This window comes from Podarcis filfolensis (assembly GCF_964270895.1).
Source record: "Podarcis filfolensis genome assembly, chromosome: 2".
NCBI classification, from domain to species: Eukaryota; Metazoa; Chordata; class Lepidosauria; order Squamata; family Lacertidae; genus Podarcis; species Podarcis filfolensis.
The window spans coordinates 66,122,661-66,142,043 of NC_139605.1; the positions used below are offsets into that span (position 1 = coordinate 66,122,661).

The following is a 19,383-nucleotide window of genomic DNA, read 5'->3' on the forward strand; positions in this document are numbered from 1 at the left end:
GTAATAGCTGAAAGTGTATTTAAAAGCCTGCATGACACGTTAGCACAGGTCAGAAATTGCATAGTAGCAAAAGTTGCAAAATGTCAAAAGTAAGGCTTGCTTCACTTCATTTGGAAGTCAGTCCATCGGAGGTGCCTGGCGCATATATTGATAGGTTTGTGTTGCAGGGGGAAGTAGGGAGGGAGAGGGAGAACGCAATGGAGCAAGGTGGGGACAAATAGCTAATGGAGCGAACAAGCAGAAAGAATTCAGAACCTAGACATGATGATTTAATAATCGCAAGGAGGTGAAGGGGGAATTGGTTTGAGAAAGGGGGGGTGATACTGTGAAAAAGCACCCCTTTGTGCCAAGCCAACTTTGGGTCACGAGGAGGTTTTCCTATGGCTAATACACACCGTTGGGGTTTCCTTTGGCTTATAAAACATTGTTTATAAAACTGTCTATCTCCATAGGGGTGAAGGAAAAAGCCACTACAGGCTTCTCTTACAGGAAATCAAAGGTTTAGGAATTTGGACTAGTTTTCTAAACCACCAGCTCCCAGAAGAGCAACGGTTTCTGAGCTTGTAAACCGCCCCTCTCTGCGGAGCTTTTTAACATTTTAATTTAATGCCTACATACCCTTGCAAAAACACAACTTGAGAATGACAGACACTCGGCAGAACGATCAGCAACATGTTTGTGGATGGTAGTAAATTAGCATGCGATTGCTGGCCATCATTCCCCGGTGTCAAGTCCAATTATGCTGGTGGAAGGAAGTTGTCAGATTGGAGTTTGTGAAACTCCTGCAGGGGAATGGAATGAAAACGACTGTGATTGGTAGGCGGATAAATTCCACAATTTCAAATCCCAGGCAGTTAATTGCAATCCTTTCCCTTTTCCAAAGAGAGAAACAAACAAAACAGTACTTTTGTATGCAAGCATTCTTGACTCTACCTTGAGACCTTAAGCCTTACATGGCATTTTATTTTTATTTTTATCATCATCATCATCACCTTCTAAACCACCACTTCAAGGCTATTTACACATAAAATAACTAAAATCAGTTGAAAACATAAAAAAACCACAAATGCACTTAAAGCAAGATTAAAACCCTAACAAGTGGGCACTCACGGTAAAGACCCAATTCATCCAGGGAAAGCTTGTCAGAACCAAAATGTCTTCAGTTGCTTCCAGAAAATGCAGACAGCGGGTGCCTGTCGTATCTCAAGAGGGATGCTGTTCCACAGAACGGGGGCCATCACATTGAAAGCCCTGCTTTGAGTTACTGCAGAGCAGGCTTCTGAGATGTTTGGAACGTGCAGGAGAAACTGTCCCAAAGACTGCAGCAATCTACTGACTATATAAGGGATAATGTGGTCTCTGAAGTAACCTGGTCTCAAGGTTTCCTACCAGCACCAACGCCCAGTAGCAAACTGGCAGCCAGGCCAAATCCCACAAGCAAGGTGTTATATGCTGGGGGTAGTTTGCATACCAGAACATGAAAGGATAATAAGGACGAGAGTACCTTTGAGCATGTGCAAAGTGTCTTTCTGTCACAACCGCTAGTCCAGCACATCTGGGACTAGTTGCTACAGCAGACGATACAATATTTGCAGGATGGTTACTTTTCTCAGAATATTCAGTTTGGACATACTTGTGAGTACAGCAGGCAAGATAATCCACTCATTACCACAAAGACAAAATCTGGGAACAATTCTGTTTGCATCATCAGTGTGTTAAAAAATAACATTATTGTCCAAGCAGTTCTCCTAACCTGGGTAATGACTGGGAATAGCGCCGGCATAGTGTCAGGCATGTTTTATAAATATTATTGGAGTTTATTTTTCTATGGTCATTGGTGTTTTTACAATGACTTCATTTTTGTATTTGCTACTGTATCTAGTACTGTAAAATTACCATTTGCTTAAAAAAAAAGACTAGAAAGTTTAATATCTTGATCAATATAAAGCCATCTGTTCAGGGCATTAATTTTATTATTATTTTTTTTTTACAAAAATGAAATTTGTTTTGTCAGGTGTAATGGAGAGATGAAATACTAAAAATTACCTTCCATTCAATCAGCAAGCATCCATATTCACTCCTCCCCCAACCTTCATAACTGTTTTTTAAAAAAATAATATTATTTTTCTTTTCTCTCATTACAAATATACTTATAACATACAACTTACATAACATATCTCCCTCCCCCCTTTTGGACTTCCCTCAACTTCCATTTCCGATTTATTAACCTCGTTAGTATATAACTGTTAATTGTAAACAGAAACGTTTTGTGTGGTTTTTTTAAAAAAGCCTGTGTTTATATTGTTTTCTAACAAACAAACAAATTGTTCTACCCCTGCTGGATCAATGAGCTTTCCGTCTGTAGAGGGACCCCATTGGATACAACCATAAAGAATGAATGCTGGATTTTGCACCCAGTGCCAGAGTCCTCTGACACACAGTCTGATCAGCCTTGCCCACAGAAATCTCTTTGAATTTTATGTGTTAGAGGCACAGATAAGGCACTAAAAGCCCTACCTCTCAACGTAGCACTGCAGCTTTCCATGTGATGTATGGCAGCGTTGCAACTCAGTGCAGTTGAAAGCCTGTGGGCCCGATTTTAAGAGACTGCTGAGGTATCGTTCGCCATTTGAAAGCAACTGTCTCAGGCTTGATTTGTAACCTTACCCTTTCCCCCTTTTGTTTCTAGTTTCTAGATTGTTGACCCAGACCCACGTAAAAGAAAATGTCCAGCAGGGGCGGGAAGAAAAAGTCGACGAAGACCTCTCGCTCGGCAAAAGCCGGGGTCATATTCCCCGTCGGACGAATGCTCCGTTATATTAAGAAAGGTCATCCGAAGTACAGGATTGGGGTCGGTGCTCCAGTGTATATGGCAGCTGTACTTGAATACCTGACTGGTAAGTTTTGCCTCGACAAGAGCCAAGGCAGTTCAGTGGAATCAGTTGCAAACATGAGAGAGCATTTGCGGAAGATAAAAGCAGTGGGTTGAGGCACGTTGCATCTGCAGCAACATTAACCTCGTAACGAATGTAAATCCAAACTACCGATCTTGCATCTCAGTTCAGATTTCTGTGTCTTGGAAACATTGCACTATACCTTTCGCAGCTGTAAACCCTATGTTGCATTTATCATGGGTTCCTGGTAAGATAGTTGGTTTTTGGTTGAGCCTTCCGTGATGCTAAATTGGATGCATATAGTAGGGAGGGCAAATGGTAGCCGTTCAGAGGGCATGTTGGCATCATGTCAGAAGAGGCGAAAGACCTGCAGGCTCCAAAGTCCCCTTGTTCCTCTGGCATGCCCCAGGAATGGGGTGCAAGCGAAAACAGCCCTGGAGCTGACATGGGTATTTCACTTGCATTGCAATCGACAAGAGGGGAACTTTTTAAAAACAGCAACTGTATGAACCTGGTATAACCCCCCCCCCCCCTATTTTTAACTGTTCTGTAAAATGCACAAAATAATGCACACTAGACACGAGTTTCAAAAAGCATGGGGAAAATGTAGAGAATACGTCACAGTGCCCTAAAATACCCTGGACTTGTTTCGATTAATGTCTGCAGGAGACTTTGTGGATATTTAAGTTATAATTAGAAAAATCTTCATTATTATTCATAAAGGAAACAGTTTATAAGAGTAAATAAGGAGGCCAGATACCGGATAAAGGAAGTCTTTTATTTGGTTGTTTGAATTGTTGTATGTTATGCTCATTGTATGTTATGTTCATATTTATTGAGGGTGGATTTCTGTATGGGGGGTTATGTTATGTTGTAAATAAAATTTCCAATAAAAATTAATAATAATAATAATAATAATAAATGTGCTTTGCCACTAGCAAGCTTCATTAGCTTGAAGCCATTCACTAGAGCAGAGCTAGGGAACCTTTGGCCAAAGGACCACATTCCCTTTATTAATAACGGTTTAAAAAAACCTGCAACCACAACAATAAGGTACCGCATGCCAGTGGTGGCTGGGACCAGAGGCAAAAAGTGAACACCCTTTGTGCGGCAGGCTAGTATCTGTGCACAGCCCTCTCTGTCCTCTGCCCAGGCAAGCAGAAAGTGTTACCAAAATTCAAGGACGTATTTCAGCCAGGCAAAAACACTCAAGTAGGATATGCAGAAGGGATGATAAGGGGAGAGGGGATGTATCTGGGGTGAGTCTCGGGGGCCAGAAAGAGGGACATGGAGAGCAGGGTTTGGCTCCCAGGCCTGAGGTTCCTCATCCCTTTTGTGGCACCCCCACTGTAGAATTCCCTCCCACTGGAGACCTGGATAGCAACCAGCCTGATGGGCTTCTGCCACCAAGCAAAAACATCTCTCTCCTCCTGTGCCTTTGGAGGAAATTAGTTAATGCTTTCTGGGGGGGGGGGTTGTGTGTGTTTGGGGGGGTGTTTCCTGTGCTGCTGCATTTTATTAATGATTGGTTTAAATATTTTATTGTATTGTTTTATATTGGAAACCGCCCTGAGGTCTTGATATGTGCAAGGAAGGGCAGTCTAGAAATTTTGTAAATAAGCAAATAAATAATTGGGCAATGGGTTGGTTTGCTGCTGAGCTGTCGGTCAAAACAGCTGCAGGAGCAGCTTTTTTGAAATGGGGCCAATAATGCAATTAGAACATGATGCTTTCACTCTCCATATACTACAGCAGGGCCTCTTTTTGCCGGGGCTGCTATACATGGCATGCTCTTATTGAACAAAGAGAGGTCTAAGAGTCTGTTTGAACGTTAGAGCCACCACGTGAAGACTGCTAAGGAACACTTCTTTGGTGCTGGCAAGAGAGGCCACGCACCCAGTCGAGGCGCACCAATAATTGACAAGCAGTTTTCAGATGTTAGACCCACTCTGTGAAGTGCTTCCATGCAGAACCGAGGATCTTTAAGAATTACAATTAGCCCTCAGGTGTAGTATTAATAGAGGGGGGATGCTATAGCTTTAAGGACTTGGTGTTATGTACAAGCAGTGGCACCGTTGTAAAAAGATTTGGATGGTAGAGAACGGGCTAAAGAGATGGCAGCGATTTCAACAAGATGAAGTATCCAGAAATGAAACGTTAGACCTAAGTTCTCAGGGTGGGGAGGGATTCGGTAAGAGATTAGATTTGATGGTCCTTCATCTTTGTGGCTTATTTGAGCAATTTAAGTAAGTTTAAGGATATAATAAAAATGCCCTAAACTATAAAAAAATAGTGTTCTAGAGTGAACTAAGGACTAAGCAAGCTGACTGACTTTATATGCACAGTCTTAGAATCATAGATTTGTCCCTCTTACATTTGTCCCAGTTGAATTCATTTTGTTAGTTTGGGCCCAGTTCTCCAATCAGCCCTCCCACTTTGATGCTGTCTGCAAATTTGATGAGCGTTCCCTCAATTCATCCGTCGAAGTCGTTTATAAACTTTAGAAATCCACCTGTGTAGCCCCCCCCCCCCCCCCAGTACTTAGGCGATTCACTACTTTAAGGAAGTTACTTGTGAGAGGAGTAATGGATTTATTGAACAATGACAGTATGGTTTAAACAGGTTGCTAAGCTTGTCTGTATTGACCTGTATTTGTCCATCTAGATCAGTATCATCTACTCTTCTGTTATTGTAATCACTATGTAACTCAGATGATATACATATATATTTAGATTCTAAACTTCATGCCTTTTATAAAATAGCCTGCACTGAGTGTTTTTTAATATATAAAAAACCCCAAGCTAAACTAGCAACTGAGATGTATTACAAGTAATGTTAATGAGCAGGACATGGTACCAATTTTAGAGAGAGAGAGATTTGCACATTTCTGTGAGCTGAAGAACCTTGAGGGAGGGAAGAATACAATAGAGCATGAAGACTTTTTTTGTGGAGGGTGGGAACCCTGGGAATTTGTAAACATGTCTTACAATCCCAGCTAGATTATCCCCAAGGAAGATATTATAAAGAAAGCTGAAAAGAAAATGATTCTCTGCCTTTAATTACTTCCATTCCAAGGAACTGAGATTATTGTGGGTTTTAAAAATGATTTTTATTTTTTTTTACTATTTATGTTTTCTGTCTAACACTTTCTCCCCCTAAAAAGCAAAACTCAGAAAAGGACATTTGCATTTGTCTGTTTCCCCTGGTGGCTGCATTCATTTAAAATGCATCGTGATAAAAAGTTAATATGTTTATTCCAAACCAGAATAAGATATTTTGCCCATCTCTCCTTTATTTAAAAGACGATGCCAATCCAAGCTCCATTAAAGTGACTGTGTGGATTAGGCTGCCAAAGTTATTGCTCACAACCTTATAATAAAAGTTATTGTCTGCAATCCTCCAATTTTCTGTCTTACAGCTCCCACTTTCATCACGCACCATGTATGGTTTTGACTTCATGGCCTTTCCCTTTTCTTCATGTTGTGTGGTCTGAGCCTAGATTTCTATTGTATGTTGTGAGTTGTGCTGACTGCTGAAAAAGTAAGGGATTGTTGGCATCGCTGAAGGTCACACAGTATCCTATGGGACTTTTCTGAACTGACCCTCACTTTTTGCCTGATAGGGAGCAGCTACAGAACATAAAAAAAGAAGCAACGCCACCTTTGTCTCCAACGGTGCTCTCAGAAGCTTCCTTTGTCGTCGTTGGTGAGATTGTGGCAGAGTTGAGAGAACAGGTAGAGACAGCAGAGTGATCTGTAGTGGAAGGTGAAATGGCAATAAGATCACTGCCAGATTCAAGGAAAATACAATATAAGAAGCCAAAGGGTGACATTCAACTAAGTTGTAGCATGTGCAGAACAAGGTTCGCTAGTGCAGTGGGACTCTCCCCCCCCCCCCCCGCTTTCCTTTCCGTGTGTGTCCTGCATGTATGCTAAATCTGGTTTTTTTTGGGGGGGGGGACTCTTGCTGCACAAGCTCACCTTGTTCCATGTGCGATTACTCCATTGAATTCCACTCAGGATATTCACACATTTACATTTTTACTCAAGGCTCTGAGATTGCTAGCCTACTTTGTTCGTTGCTCATAATCACCCGTTTTTCATACTCGACCTGAAAGAGAAGTTCCAAATTTCAGAGGAGTTATTATATATTCATTTAAAAGAAGCATAGATTCCCGTGGTGCCTTAAAAGTTTTAATTGCTTCTTTGTGGCATACGCTTCTTGCATCCTGCCCACACTTCAATCTGTGTCTCACACAGACATATTTTGCTGTGCGGTTTCTTAGCTGTAACCCATATCGCTGGCCATTATAATATAATTTCCCCTTCTTGCTAGCCCTTGAGAAGTTCAAAAGGTGACAGCACGTGAGAGGGCCTTTTCTGTGGTGGCTCCTCACCTCTGAAACTTCCTCCCCTGGAAGATCCATGTCACTCTTTCACTGCTTACACTTAGGAGGGCAGTTAAAACATCTGTTTCTAATCAGGCTTTGAGCCCTACTGTGAATGTGAGTGTTTTCTATTGCTTGTTTATAAGTTTGTACAGTTGAACTGCTTTTTATAAATGCTGCTCTGATCTCCTTAGGGAGAGAGGGTTGGATATAAGTTATTTTAAATAAATAAGTAAATACATTTTCCTAACCAGAGGTGGAAAACACCCTGCAGACACTTAGCAGAGTCTCATGTCTTGCAGCTACACCAGAGGCTGTACTAAATAAGAACTAAATAAGACCTAGTGTCTTGATAGCTTCCTAACCAAAGGGACTGCAAGGATCTCTTAGGACTTCCACAAATCTTTTGTACTAAACATCTGGAGCAGTTTTCCCTGTTGTTTGGTATTAAAACAGACCTAGAAAAATACGGCATTGTGTCATCTAATAAACAGTTTTCTCCTATCTTCACTTTTCATCTGACATCTCCAGAGAGGATCCTTTTATTACTTTTCAGTCATGTAACGCAAGTCTCTTGTCAGCTCTTTTTAGGCTGAACAAGTCACCATTTTCCCAAGCACATTTCAAAAACATTGTTTTCTGGCATTTCGATACAAGACATAATATCGAAGATAACCCTGAAACTAGCACTAACAAACTCAAATGTGGGGACTGGTTGAGGCTGGATCAACTTGTGCTGTTTAAACCCAGCTGAAGCAAGGCCTGGATTATCAAGTCAAGTACAGTCAACCATAGTTTAACACTTGTAGGGTCTTCTGTGGTAATCTTGTGAATTTTTGAACTTGTCCGTGAAGTAATACCTGCAGGAAAGGTCCAAACCCAGTGCCCCACCAACTGTGGGAACATGGGTGAGGGTCTTCTCAGTGGTGGCACCACTTAGACTCTGGAGTTCTTAGCACATTTGTTATTGGCCTTGTAATAAATTGCAAAGACCTTCCTGTTCCAGAGGCTTTTGGCCTGCTAGGTTAGTCATGTATTTTCCTGCGCTGCAGTGTTTTATTATCTTGCGGCTCTGAATTTGGTTTATGCTGACTGCAGTTTTGAATCTTCTTTTTCTGTTTAATTAGATTTGTTTAATCTGAATGCACTACGTTTTCTTTCTTTTTTCAGTCTGTCTAGTTTATCTATCTATTTATTGATCGATCTGTCTTTCTGTCTTTCTGTCTGTCTATCCATCTATCTTAATGCAGAAAAAGAACTAGAAAGCTTATGGGCATAATTTAAATAGTAGACAGAAATGAAGCTTGTGGGAATTTCTGTCAATAGACTGCTCTACATAAAAAAATAATTCCACAGCAAATTAGGAAAGAGTGAAGTTTATAAAACAGCAGGTGATATACAATAACACCCCACTCCTAAAAAAAGGTGCTGTGATTTACATTGTTCCACAGTTAGAAAAAGTCAGGTAGGGCGAAAACTTGAAATGTCTGCTTTCTCCATTAACATTTTTCCACCACTGTATTTTATTGCCAATCCATTCATTTTGTAAAATTTAAAACATGCTTTTTTTTTTTTTTTTTTAGAGTTCCAGACCATAACTCTCTCTTGGGTGTTCTGGCGACTTTTATGCTTTGTTCTCGTGCTTTATGACATCACCAGATTCCCTGAGTGGAGTTTCAGATACTCCAGCAAGTCACTTGCTTGCTATTTAATCATGATTCATTTTCTGTGTGGAAACCTGTCCCAAGCCATTGAGTGCCTGAAAAATAAGAACGTATCCAGTTAGTGCAGTTAACCAGTTATCCCAAGTGCTTGCCATGTTTTCTGTCAGAATTCATTATGTGGAAGTGCCATTCCACTCTTCTTTCTTTTCAGAAGGAATGTAATAATTTAAAGGCAAACGACAATCATGTTTGTTTCTTAAAATATATATACTTTAGTGCACACTGCTTTTTTTAAAAGGACAGCGGCTGTAGCCACAGTGATCTGCCATAAAAATAATTTGATTCATAGAATGTGATTTCAAAGTTCGGAGTGTTATTTATAGGCTGCATGGTAAGGGAAGGAAGCAAAAAGTTTCTTAAACAATGAAGAATCCATTACAGTGACAGCATTCTTTGGAACATTTGACATATTTCCTGCATATCATTACACAATGATTTGTGTGTATGTGTAGTCTACCTTAAATAGAAAAATCAGGTTGAGCAAGACTGAAAAACAACAATAAAGATATATAGAGAGATCAATACATTTAGACTGAGTGGCACAATACTGTAGTTTATCTTTAACCTTATCCCTGGAAATAGAAATTCAGTGAAAGAGAAAGACCTTGTGATTAAGGCTGAAATTCTGCTCAATACCTGGGAGCAAGTCCCATTAAGTTCAGTAGGTCTTACTTCAGAGTCGGCATGTATAAATTTGCACTGTAAATTATTCTACTTTTAAAACAGAATTTACTCCTTTGCAAACAACACAGGTTTTTAAGACTGTGACATAAATATGGACCTAATATGGGCAAAAGTCCCCCTCCCTCTTGATGTAAATAAGAAATGCATCATATTAACCATGTTGGGGTTTGTTTGCTTGCTTGCTTGTTTTTACAATCAAGCAGTATATAAATTTTATGAAATAAATCAGGGAGCTGTGGTTGGGATGCAGATCGCCTCTCAACTACTTCTGTGAAATCAAAGAGCCTTGGATGGTCAAGGGTCACACTTCAGCATCTCCAGGTAGGCATGGGAAGGTCCTTTGCCTGAAACCAGTCAATGGCAACAGTACTGAGCCAGGTGGCCCAATGGCCTAAGTCACTTCCTGTGCTCTTGGCTAGTGTTAACGATGCCAGCAAAGAACCACTTAGGACTTTTGCATCAGTTGTAGCACTTGGAAATTCGGAATTGGTAGTCCTTCCTGTAGCGTTGTTGACAGATTCAGTGGTGTAAATGTTTGACATAGAGATTAACTTCCCTCAGAGTTCATAACAAATGATGTGACACTTTTTGTTCAGTATCAGAACCGATTTGGCCTTCACAGATTAAAACACGTGTCTCTTGGAGTTGGCATTAGGTTGGGGGACAGTGTGTGCCGTACATAAATGTTGTCTTCACGTGTTAATATGCACAAGATACAGTGGTACCTCGGGATAAGTACTAAATTCGTTCTGGAGGTCCGTTCTTAACCTGAAACTGTTCTTAACCTGAGGTACCACTTTAGCTAATGGGGCCTCCCACTGCTGCCGCACAGCCGCTGCGTGATTTCTGTTCTCATCCTGAAGCAAAGTTCTTAACCCGAGGTACTATTTCTGGATTAGTGGAGTCTGTAACCTGAAGCGTATGTAACCTGAAGCGTATGTAACCCGAGGTACCACTGTACATTTTAATAAGCAAACACAGCACTCCCTGCAAACTTTTTCAGCTGCTCCAGCACAAAGAAAGGAGAGCCATCTGCAACATTGTATTATTAAATGTCAGGTTATCCTTTTAGTTTGTCTCTCTTTGTATTCATATATGCAAGAGGTGGGTGGGTGGCATGGTGGGCATCCAGTTTGTGTAAATGCAGGTTTATAACAAATGTCCCTAAAAATCAGAGCATAATCCAAGGCGCTGGACTTGTCCTGAGTTGTAAACCAGTCGAGCCAAACCATACACGCTGCATTAGCGCAAGCAACATCTGGCAGTGCTTAGACTAATCATGTTTAAATGCATTTAAAAGTAGAGGGAGAAGCATGTGTAAACTGTTAAGAGTAACAGTGAAGTGTAAACTGGTAGGCAAAGGAAACACCATTTTATATACACACACACATATGCAGAGAGCAAGTGAACACAGGATGCTCGGTATGAAAATATCAAGATGGCTTGGGCTTCCTGTTAGCAGGCACCAAAAGCAGATTGCACTTCCATTTGAATTCAGTTTCTGCTCAGCTCTTGTAGATTGTGTTCTTTAGATTACTTATGGGGGCTACGGTCCTAAGCTAACCTATTAAGAGAGAAAGCCCCATTGAATGCAGTGTATGATTTACTTCAGAGCAAACATGGCTATAGCATTGCAGTGATTCACTTGGTGCTCCAAGCATCTGATAGGAGCACAGCTTGAGATTCCTGTAAAAAAAGTGGGGTGGTTTGCAGATTGAGTATGAATGATGAGGAAGAACAGTGCTGACTTTGAGACACACACCACCCCAAAAAGGTCTAGTTGTTAAACAGCTTTGATAGTTCCATGTAAATTACATTGCATAAATACAAAACCTTCAGTTATTTGACGTAGTTGGGGAGTTAACTGGATAAACAGGTTTACCAACATATGAATATCCTGAAACTGAACTGAACTTCTTCAAATATCTGTAATTGTAAGGCTAAGGCTGGTATTTATTTGTTTTTATGAGGAGTGTGCATAGGGAAAAGAAATGTTAAGTGGTCCTCTTTCAAGGATATTAAGGAAGATTGTAAGGAATGTACAAGAAAATGAATGTAGGGAAGTCTTAACTATTATAGTTGATTGAGTCTGATTGGGTTAAGATTTTTCAGAATAATAGAATGTTCTGGATTCAGTAAATCATTGATGGAACAATGTGTGGTTGTTTTTCAAAATAAAATAAAATAGATGAAATCCTTCTCCTGGAGTCAGAATGGCATTGCCTGGGATTTCTAAATGGGATTATACCAATGTCCCTCCTTTGGTTTCCAGAGATGCTTCTCAGATTTCTTTTGGATCAAGGTTTCAGTTTCACACATTTTTCAGAAACCCCTCTTCTCATGTTGAAAGTTTTTTTGTTGTTGTTGAAAATGCTGGCTGTTGCTCAACATATCATCTGTTAGCTGTTAGCAACTAAATTCTGAGCGTTATGACTTCATTTCACTGAAGTGGAGAAAGGCAAAAGGTTTTGAAATTGGAGAAATGGTTTTCCTCAAGACATGAAATCTTTACCCCAAAAGAGGAAATAAAATTAAGCTAATCAGCATTTGGACGAAGTTAGAGTTCAGAGCTGTCAGGTATATTCACATTTGCATAGCAAAAATCCAGGTCTTGAACACCTGACAACTACATGGACTTTTTCCCTTGTCCAAAATGCTGGGCATGGGGAAGCTATCAAGCAAATTTGGAATCTTACATCTTCTTTTTACACACAACAGATTGGACTTGAAATGATTTCTATGTGTGTGCATGAGAGGGATATGACATTTGCTCCAAATCAGTTTTGATGATATTAAAACCTGCGTAATAGTTCCTGAAGGGTCACGGGTGGCGCTGTGGGTTAAACCACAGAGCCTAGGACTTGCCGATCAGAAGGTCAGCAGTTCGAATCCCCACGACGGGGTGAGCTCCCGTTGTTCGGTCCCAGCTTCTGCCAACCTACCAGTTCGAAAGCACGTCAAAGTGCAAGTAGATAAATAGGTACCGCTCCGGCGGGAAGGTAAACGGCGTTTCCGTGTGCTGCTCTGGTTCACCAGAAGCTGCTTAGTCATGCTGGCCACATGACCCGGAAGCTGTCTGCGGACAAACGCCAGCTCCCTCGGCCAATAAAGCGAGATGAGTGCCGCAACCCCAGAGTCAGTCATGACTGGACCTAATGGTCAGGGGTCCCTTTACCTTTAATAGTTCCTCAAGAATTTTCACATTGGACGCTTAATAGTTTTAAGTGTTTTCTGTGAAGCTGATCAGTTATGTTCATATCTATGCAAGGTAAAAATGGTTTAAAGCAGGAGAGGCCAATTTTCAGCAGCTTCAGCCTTCATGGCCAATGAATAGAGACAGGGGAGGTCTAACAGCATCTAGAGGGGAACCACATTGGCTCTTCTGTTTTAAAGCATCCGTAAAGAGGCCCTGCTACATTGTGTTTATTTGCTTCCCCCCTCCCCCCAAAAAAGGTTTGTTTGCTTGTTTATTGTTGTGGATGAGGGATCTCACTGGAAATCCTTTGTGCACATTAAAAAATTCCGCCGTGAATGCTGCAGTTCAACTTTTGTTTAATTACAGAAAAAGGGCATTTATTGGGCAAGACTTTTTAAAATCAGAACGCCAGGCGGAACTCCTCAAGCTAGCTGTGAAAGTGCTACTCAAGGACCCTTAAAATGGAGCGTGTGCGTGACCACACAATCCTGTGCACACCTACTGAGACGTAAGCCCCATTGAGCTCAATGAGTGTTGCTCCAAGATAAATGCAGAACAGCAGCCTGAGTGCGCGGAACATAATGCTTCTCCCTCTGTGCACCTCATTTTACTTCTTTCTGTTCTTCACAAGCTTCTACCCTTCCTCTTAAACCACACTTTCTTCCCGAGTCTGAAAAGGAAGTGGGGTGTGTAGACTTCCCTGAAGGGCCATTAGGAAACAGTGCTTTCAAAATTGCTTCCTGCACATGGAGAAAAACTTCATGCTTTTCAAAAACAGGTGTCCCCTGAAAGAGACAGATAAAGGACAAATAAAATGTTCCTTTCAGATATTGAAGAGCAACACTTAACACAGACTCTCTGGTTACGATATAACTTCTCTGTATACAGTGGTACCTCGGGTTAAGTACTTAATTTGTTCTTAATTTGTTTGGTCTGTTCTTAACCTGAAACTGTTCTTAACCTGAAGCACCACTTTAGCTAATGGAGCCTCCTGCCACTGCTACCGCCGGAGCCCGATTTCTGTTCTCATCCTGAAGCAAAGTTCTTAACCAGAGGTACTATTTCTGGGTTAGCGGAGTCTGTAACCTGAAATGTATGTAACCCGAGGTACCACTGTAGTTGTATCAGATGTCAAGAGTAAAAAAGGCAAATTTGTTACTAGTGCATAATAAATACAGAGGGTTGTATTTGTCCCCACTTGGAGGAGATCCACTGAAATTGACATACAGTCGTACCTTGGAAGTCAAACGGAATCCATTCCAGAAGTCCGTTTGACTTCCAAAATGTTTCAGAAACCAAGGCACAGCTTCCAGTTGGCTACAGGAAGCTCCTGCAGCCAACGGAAGCCCCGGAAGTCACGACAGACGTTTGGGTTCCAAAGAACGTTCCCAAACCAGAAACAATCATGTCCAGGTGTGCGTTTGGGAGCCAAAACATTCAACCTGCAAGGCATTCAACTTCCAAGGAATGACTGTACTTGACTAATTTGGGGTCATTGATTTCAATGAGTCTAGTCTGTGAGAGGAATTGCTAATAATAAAATATACTCTATATATATTGCGGGGCCTGTTTGAAGCAGAGGGAAGATGAGGTCCTCATCGTTTTAGCTGTCCCAAATGTATGTTGTCAGGATAAGATCAATCTGCCTTCCCAAAGCTGGTGGAGTTGCTTTTCCATTTCTTTTCTGCAGCCTCTTAGTTCCCTCAGGGCCTCACTCTGTCTCATCAGTACTTCTTGCTGCACACTGTGGATTTGGCTTGCTGGCAAAGGATGCCATATTAACCAATATTCCATGCCTGGATATTCCATCTCTGAACTGTACACATAGTTTATTATATTATAGCTCTGTCCTCCAGAGGAGGGGGGCATGATGAATCCTGAGTGAGAACTTCTGAGTTTAGCTTCATCTTTTCTGTATATGAGAGGAATAGGATTGGATGCTCAGGATTAAGGTATTTACCCCTCCAGTGACCTTGCTGTGCTCAAGATGAACTTGGAGAGAAGCTTCCTTCCAAGGAAGAAATGTACTGTAATGTTGCTAGACGATTGGCGCCATGAGAGCTTTTCCTCTGGGGTTAACAGCTCCATGACTGGGGTATTAGATATTGAAACTCCACCCATTTGCTGTTGTCCCATTAAAAACTCAGGCCCTCAGCACCTGCTCTTGGGGTGTACATGGTCCATCCTCCCTCCATTTTCTCCTTGCAGCAATGCTGTAAGGCACAGTGGTACCTCGGGTTAAGTACTTAATTCGTTCCGGAGGTCCATACTTAACCTGAAACTGTTCTTAACCTGAAGCACCACTTTAGCTAATGGGGCCTCCTGCTGCTGCCGCAGAAATTTCTGCTCTCATCCTGAAGCAAAGTTCTTAACCTGAAGCACTATTTCTGGGTTAGCGGAGTCTGTAACCTGAAGCGTATGTAACCTGAAGCGTATGTAACCTGAGGTACCACTGTACATTAGGCTGAGAGACAGTGACTGGTCCAAGGTTTCCCCCACTGAAATCCTTACAGCAACACTGAATAATTATTATTCCTTCCCTCCCCAAGAGGGTGCTTGATGACTCACGGTTAAATGTTTGAACTGCCTCACTTGAAAAATACTGTGTTTGAGTTGGCGCAAGCCAATGAACTGAAAGATTGATTTGCTGCTCACCATTTGCATAGGCAAGTTGTCACTTGAAGCTGCAGCCAGTGAATGATGGGCGTGCATCAATTCACAAACCAGTACACAGGACCTCCTCAGCACATGCTGACCTACCAGGGTACTCCCAAGCCCTAAGATCTGCCCTGCTGTTAATATGCTATCAAACATAATGGATTGTATTTTCGTTCCTCCTTGACCTTGGAGACCACTTGGCTTACGGTAGCAGAGTCCTATTGGACGCAGGTGAGAAAAGGAGCAGAAGTGGGTTCCTTGGAGTATTACAGCATCTGTACCACTGCAGGTGTTTAGCTCCTATAATACATGGCCTTAGGGCTGATTCATGTGTTACAATTCCAGGCAGGAGGTGATAATAGCAAAACAATTTCGCTGCCTTGTCTGGAATTATGACAAGTGACTTGACCCTGAATATTCAACGCGCAGGGATGCTGTGAGCATTAATAGCGCCTCACAGAAATGACATTCAATATTGAATTAACTTTCCAGGTTTTTAAATTAAAAGTTGGTCTGTCATAAAAAAAATTTAGCCACACATATGTGGAATCGTGTTAAGTCATCAACCTAGAGAAACAAAATACTCTCTCAGTACCACATCTTTTAGAAATATGACACTGAACAATTCTTAATATCATTGATAAAATACATCTGTTGCTGTAGTCAAAGGTTTTCCAGTAAGTGTCATAACAGGCTTATCACAGGAATATTATAAAGGGCAGCTTAGCTAGTATATGTACTGAAGCTAATCCTTTATATCATGCAAACTATAGTTTAATGGTTTTCTTTTTTTCACTAGAAATTATTGCCTTCCCTACATATTCCCCAAAGCGGGTGCATGTTACACATGTAATCTGTTTTTATCTGTTAAAGAATAAATGATTAAATAACACTCATGCCACTTGATATTTTTTATGTATGAATGCATGGAAGACTCCTAATAGTTAGGCAAAACGGACTACCCAAGATGTACAGAATATGTATTAAAACATGAAAATATCCATAGTTGTTTCTGTATTTCAGTTAGGTTAAAAAACATTAGTACTTCTGGTTTGAAAATCTGGAACATTGTGCAAAAATGATCTGGACCAAAAGATAGATTAAAAAAATATACAACACACACCAGACAAATACAGTTATGTATTAGCTCTTTCCTTAGTTCCCAATAAATAATTTCTCTTATATTGGTTTGTCATCTTTTAGTTTTGTCATCAGAATAAATAGGCTGTCATATAGGCTGGCCGATTCCACATCCATGTTTTCCACATCCAATGCATTCCACATCCAATGCATTCTCAGGAAATCGTTTGTTAGGTGAGCGTTTGCATAATGAGTTGACAATTTTAATTGATTCCTACTGGGAAATTTCTAATGCATGCCTGGCCATGAAATTTTGACCCCAAAATGATGACAAAAACCAGGAAAACCCTCTGAAATCTTGCAAAGGCAAAGAAGAAGTGCTGTCTTGATCCTGTTGTGAGACAGGTTAAGTTTTGTACATAAATTCCTATGGTCTTTTTATAAATCTGGAGGATTAATAACAGAGCCAGGGTTGCGTATCTATGATTACAATCTACTATCGGGCAAATAATACTGTGGTTTGTGACCTTGAGGTACTTGGAGAGTCAGGTGGCTGCATACCTTTTGTCAGCTGCTAGAAAATCAACTATATGCTACTTTGTCCCCTTATTCACCAAACAAAGGCCAGGTGTTTTTCTTTTGTTTTGAATTGAGAAAGTCTTCTCTTCCTTGACAGCGGAAATTCTTGAATTGGCTGGAAATGCCGCACGGGACAACAAGAAGGGTCGTGTCACACCTAGACATATCCTGTTGGCTGTAGCAAACGACGAAGAATTAAATCAGGTAAAAAGATTTCCCTTTTGAGTCTTTCCTTTCTCTTCTTCACCCAAAGTCGTAATTCAGAATATAAGGAGTAGTTTACATGAATGGGAAATGTATCAGCAACTCTTCAGGTTGAAATTGTCACATAATCTCCCTGCTGTTGAGTTTTTCCTCTGTGCGTTTACCTTGCCTTTGGTGGCGAGGCGCCTGGTTTCTCCCAGTTTCAAAGCCATTCAGCATTGCCTGTTTGTTCCGTTTCCATTTAAGCTGTTGAAAGGCGTCACCATAGCCAGTGGCGGTGTATTACCAAATATTCACCCAGAATTGTTGGCGAAGAAACGGGGTTCGAAAGGAAAACTGGAAGCGATCATCACTCCGCCGCCAGCGAAAAAGGCAAAATCTCCATCACAGAAGAAAACCACAACAAAGAAAACGGGCGGCAAGAAAGGAGCAAGAAAGTCTAAGGTATGCTTCCATTTCTTCTACAGCCCAGTTCTACGTTTGTTTACCTGGAAGCAAACCTCATTGTGCTTCATGAGACAAAGTTAGTGCTTGTGTATAACATGGATTATTTCTAGCTGTCTGGATGACACTTGATCTGACCCTAACTAGTCGCAGAAGCAGCCTGCCAGGTGAGGTGGAGTTGCTGTGGCAGGTGGGTTACTGTTGCTTACTGGGTGGGAGGGAGAGGTGGTGGAGAGGTTAGCGTCATGCAAATGTGCTGGTGGAGCCAACCCTATGTGCCTACTGACCTATTTGCCCCATGCTGACCTCCCCTGCACCTCTTCTCTCCCTCTCTCTTTCCTGGTAAGCAGCCACAACCCACCTGATAGAGTAGCGCTATCTCCCCTCCTGGGAAGCCACTTCCGCCTTATAAATGTTACAGGTGACATGCTGTAGAGAGCAGTGGGCCATATACCGCTTGGTCATTCTGTGGAGGTGGAGGTGAGCACATTATAGATTCTAGAACATCTAGTTTCCTAATGTACCCTTTCTAACAGGGATAGGGAACCTCTGGCTGCAGGCCGCATTTGGTCCGCCAAGCTGTTTCCCCCAAGCCATGCCTACCTGCCCCACACCTGATGTCTTATGTGATATCAGGAGCAGGGCAGGTAGAGATGTGGCTGGATTGGTTTCTCATGCAGCCGAGCGCTGCAGAAGTCTGGCTTGAACTCCCTTCGCCTCAGCTGATGGGTGAGGAGGTCAGCCCTGCTTGGTTCAGGTATGCAAGCAAGTTTCCCACAGAGAACTTGCTGGTGCACCCAAACCCTGCAGAAAGCAGCATTGATCTTCACACACGTCAGCTGATGCACAGGGAGTTCAACCTGCTTGGTTGCTCTCTCCCTCCTCCCCTGCAACCCTACCGGCCAATGTTGACTGGTGAGCAGGACAATCCACTTGCCAGTCAGCCGACATCATTATGACATCAGGTGACTGAGAGGTGGGTAGTTCCACCGGCCTGCCAGAGTTGACCTACAGGGCAGCAGCATATAAAGATCTGGCCCACTGGGCCCAAAAGGTTATCCACTCCTGCTTATAGCATAATTACAAAAGCAGAATTCTTCAACAGCTTTACATGGAAACATAAGATGTTGCCTTCTTGAGCTATCTAGCTTCACTGGCAGTGGCTCACCACTCTTTCAGATAGGAATCTTTTCCCAGCCCTGCCTGGGACTGAACCTGGGACCTTCTTCATGCAAAGGAAATTTACGCAAATAAAAATATCCTTTGTTGCTTATACCTTTGGGGAAGAAACAAACACAATATGGGTTTGCCTTTGGTGACATTACACCTTTAGAGGAATCCAATCAAGAGTATTGTTTTAGCTATACGAGAGTCACTCAGCTGAGATGTGTCAGAGACAGATTCCCACTCGCATTGCTATATGGATGGTAATACGCATTCCATATACTAAAGCGTATGGATTACCAACACAGTGAGAAGTTTTATTTGTATCTAAAATTTGTGAATACATCAAGCATGTGTCTAGTCTAGCAG

The 19,383-nt window shown here is 41.7% G+C and overlaps 1 protein-coding gene and 1 long non-coding RNA gene across 4 annotated transcripts in view; one reads left to right on the top strand and one right to left on the bottom strand.

Moving 5' to 3' along the window:
* Nucleotides 1–19,383, top strand: part of MACROH2A1 (macroH2A.1 histone) — a 46,645-nt gene that overhangs the window by 9,247 nt on the left and 18,015 nt on the right. For all 3 annotated transcript variants that reach the window (XM_083600035.1, XM_083600033.1, XM_083600034.1), the window contains exons 2-4: nucleotides 2,690–2,897; nucleotides 17,300–17,406; nucleotides 17,653–17,850. In XM_083600035.1, coding sequence (XP_083456161.1) covers nucleotides 2,726–2,897; nucleotides 17,300–17,406; nucleotides 17,653–17,850 — 477 coding nt within the window. In that variant the 5' untranslated portion in view covers nucleotides 2,690–2,725. The remainder of the gene's footprint in view (nucleotides 1–2,689; nucleotides 2,898–17,299; nucleotides 17,407–17,652; nucleotides 17,851–19,383) is intronic.
* On the bottom strand, nucleotides 13,225–18,909 carry LOC310756317. The gene is made up of 2 exons (XR_014544807.1): nucleotides 18,375–18,909; nucleotides 13,225–13,670 (listed from the first exon to the last, which is right to left on the bottom strand). It is a non-coding gene; the product is annotated as an uncharacterized lncRNA (long non-coding RNA).